The following is a 2999-nucleotide window of genomic DNA, read 5'->3' as shown; positions in this document are numbered from 1 at the left end:
ATCTAAAATTTTGTATTTAAGATCATATAAAGGCACAGAGTTTAGAAAAAATAGCAATGTTCTTTTTAACCCTCGGCCAGGTTCGTCTGTCTTTCAGCAAAAACAAAAACATCAATAGTAACGGAGAGTAAGATAGTACTTTTAAATTTCGAATATATTCGGCAAAAGCATTGAAAGGGTTAATAAGATCATCCAACTAGCGAAAGTCGGCTGTTTTTTCTCAAGTCTAATTGTTTACGTTTTCATAACGGAAGTCAATTCACAATAACGAATTTTGACTTGATTACCTTATTAAGACCTTGGTACAGAAAAACTGGAAGCACATATGACATTTCGTGTAACAGCACCTTAAGGCCCCTTGAATGTCAAAGTAGTTTATAGAATAAACGAAAACAAATTCTGTATTCCTAAACGTGGTTTTACATTTTGTGTTGGAAAACATTACCTCAGGTAGGAACAAAAAAGTACGAAATCCTACTTCAAATGGTAATAAATCATAATTATCGAAAAATATTGGCCAATATTTGCATAAATAATATATGTTATAATTTAAGAGTAAATGTATTCACGAATAATGAAAAAATCTAATTTTTGTTTTGGTACGTTTATGTCAATTCGTACCTTTTGTGAACAAAAAGTGCGCTTGTTACAATTAAAAATAGCTCAACTCTAATTACTCTCTCAAGAGAGGGAAACTCTCAACACCGATCCCGATCCCGATAAATGTAAAACCAAGCTAAACATATAATATTCTGATTTTTTGTGTAGAAATTTTAAAGTGGGTTCCTAGTATGACAGTAAAATAACACCACGGTCTGGAAGCACATATAAAGGGATTTGAAAATGCCAAAGGTTGTATCACGGAGTATAGTATGTTCTGATTCTAAAGATCAGGAAGAATATAATGACGATTCACCATTAAATATATATTACTGCTTGTGCGGGAAACTCTCACTAATATTAGGTATGTATATTTTTCGTATATAAAAGCATCACGAATTATACGAATTATTTTATAAATTCCATAATGATAGAAGAGAGATGGAAACAATTTTATAAAACGAATTGGCTTAAGTTGAATTTAGGGGCTCATCTCCGATTTTTCTGAATTTTTCGCCACAGGAAGATCGTCTAACTAATGACGAAAATATATGACATTCATGGGGGAATCCATATTTCCCGAGATATGGACCTCTGAAGTTCCGGAATTCATATGCTTATAACTTCGACATGTATGACCGATTATGGTAATATTGGCGGATATTTAGAGAAGCATGTTAAAATTTCGATCGCATAGCCGAAATTTCCATCTATCCATAGGAGAAAGTCATAAAACGCCGGCCGAAGGCCCATTATTTAGAAAAAAATTAGTTGAAAAAAATGTTGATGCGTTAGCCGAATTTTCCGCCTGTCCATAGGAGAAAGTCTTAAATCCTCTGTCGAAGCTATTTTGTATAATTTTTCATTAAGACGAATTTAAGTTAAAATATAAAGTGTACGCTTTACAAACATGCCAATACTTCATCGATCCATAAATAACAAATTATGAGCATAGGAATTTCGGAACTTCAGAGGTCCATATCTCGGCAATTATAGAATTTCCCCATAAAATTCATATATTTTCATGATCAGGGAGACGAGACCGACCTGTGGCAAAAACCCGAAATGAGCGCTCCTAAACTCAACTTTTTCCAACGAATCATCGTGACTACTTCCTTGACATAATTATAGGTCGATATTTTTATGAACTGGTAAGGTAGATAAGTTTCATTTTTCTTTAGTCCTTTAACATCTAATCATTTTTGCCGAGGCCGTTTAATTTAACATGGACCGTGCTTCCACATTTGCATAGCATCTTACAATATACAAACTTGTTCATTACAGATTGTTCTCTGGAAAAATTGCCATTAAGACGAACAGATGGTGCGAGGGTTATAAATGGAAAACAACATGCCCATAAACTCACTTATCAAGAAGGTGGAATTGAATACATAAAAAGGAAAGAGAAGGGAATTGAAAAACAGTATCGTTTCAATGTAAGAATAATTCAATATTTTGATTGTTCCTTATTCTCCTTTTAACCCACTTAAAGCAACATTTAAAAAATGAAAACTAAATTTAGAATTTAAAAAATATCAGACTATTTTGTGTTAAAAGAAGAAAAAGAGTAGATATTGATGTATATAAGGTATTATATTTTATTTCCTTTCAGTGTAAGTCTTGTAAACTTCCCTTATATTATCGACATCAACCAAATTCCGAGAACACCTTCATTTTTCACCATGCCCTTGTAAAAACAAAAAATGATATACACTTGAATTTGGAACCAACTTCAACAAAAAATACCTCTATTGGTGAATCAGAAAAAGTAATGGTAACTAGACACACAAAGAATATGGGTAAATTCAGTTCCGTTACGGTATCGACCATAGATGAAGAGGAAGATGAGATTGAAGCGGTACGCGTTCTTATAAAAATAAAAGTATCCGGTGCTTATTTGCGTATTAACTTTTTCTTACAGCGTGAAATTGCTGACAGCTATGCCAATAATGCCCGAATTATAGAAAAACAGCTTCAACGAAAGGGTGGCAAACTTGCCGACACAGGTTCAAGGAATAAACAAGATGATCCCGTTCCGTCCAAAAAGCCAAGGGGAACACTATTAGACATATAATAAAAATATATTTTGAAACTTGCAAATATTCTCAGAACAGATTTTTATTAATTTTTGGTATTTTGCCCAATATTAGGAGAAGATAACATTTTAATAGTTTCCACAATATTTAATAATTTTGTTTTACACGCTGTATTATATATTCACCTGTATAGTCTACCTACCCGTATTCATAATTTGACAAGAATGACAGAACAGGGGACAAATTATGACAGCCGATCGATGTTAATTAATTTGGGTTGACCCCATTCGAAGTCGAATACATTTCGTCGAAATGTCCGATAAACACCTAAAATAGGTGTCGAAAACAGAAAACAATTCAACA

General features: G+C 32.9%; 1 protein-coding gene across 1 annotated transcript; it reads left to right on the top strand.

The window, feature by feature from the left end:
- The first annotated feature begins 843 nt into the window (after nt 1-843).
- LOC133330419 (STING ER exit protein-like) lies at nt 844-2674 on the top strand. Its single transcript, XM_061538851.1, has 4 exons — nt 844-964; nt 1885-2036; nt 2213-2458; nt 2522-2674. Exons 1-4 carry the CDS (start codon nt 844-846, stop codon nt 2672-2674), a joined length of 672 nt encoding a protein of 223 aa, XP_061394835.1.
- Nucleotides 2675-2999: the final 325 nt, after the last annotated feature.

Source organism: Musca vetustissima, unplaced genomic scaffold, assembly GCF_032173495.1.
Source record: "Musca vetustissima isolate MV318-11 ecotype Yass unplaced genomic scaffold, APGP_CSIRO_Mvet_v1 utg56110, whole genome shotgun sequence".
Classification (NCBI taxonomy): Eukaryota; Metazoa; Arthropoda; class Insecta; order Diptera; family Muscidae; genus Musca; species Musca vetustissima.
The sequence above is the reverse complement of the archived record's forward strand: the minus strand, read 5'-3'. Positions and strand labels throughout refer to the sequence as shown.

What these genes read in the sequence shown, in the direction of transcription:
- LOC133330419 (XM_061538851.1), top strand. Translation starts at nt 844, where the DNA reads ATGCCAAAGGTTGTATCACGGAGTATAGTATGTTCTGATTCTAAAGAT. An exon ending in GAAACTCTCACTAATATTAG is followed by an intron (nt 965 to 1,884) that starts GTATGTATATTT and finishes TGTTCATTACAG; the next exon opens with ATTGTTCTCTGGAAAAATTG. An exon ending in AAAAACAGTATCGTTTCAAT is followed by an intron (nt 2,037 to 2,212) that starts GTAAGAATAATT and finishes ATTTCCTTTCAG; the next exon opens with TGTAAGTCTTGTAAACTTCC.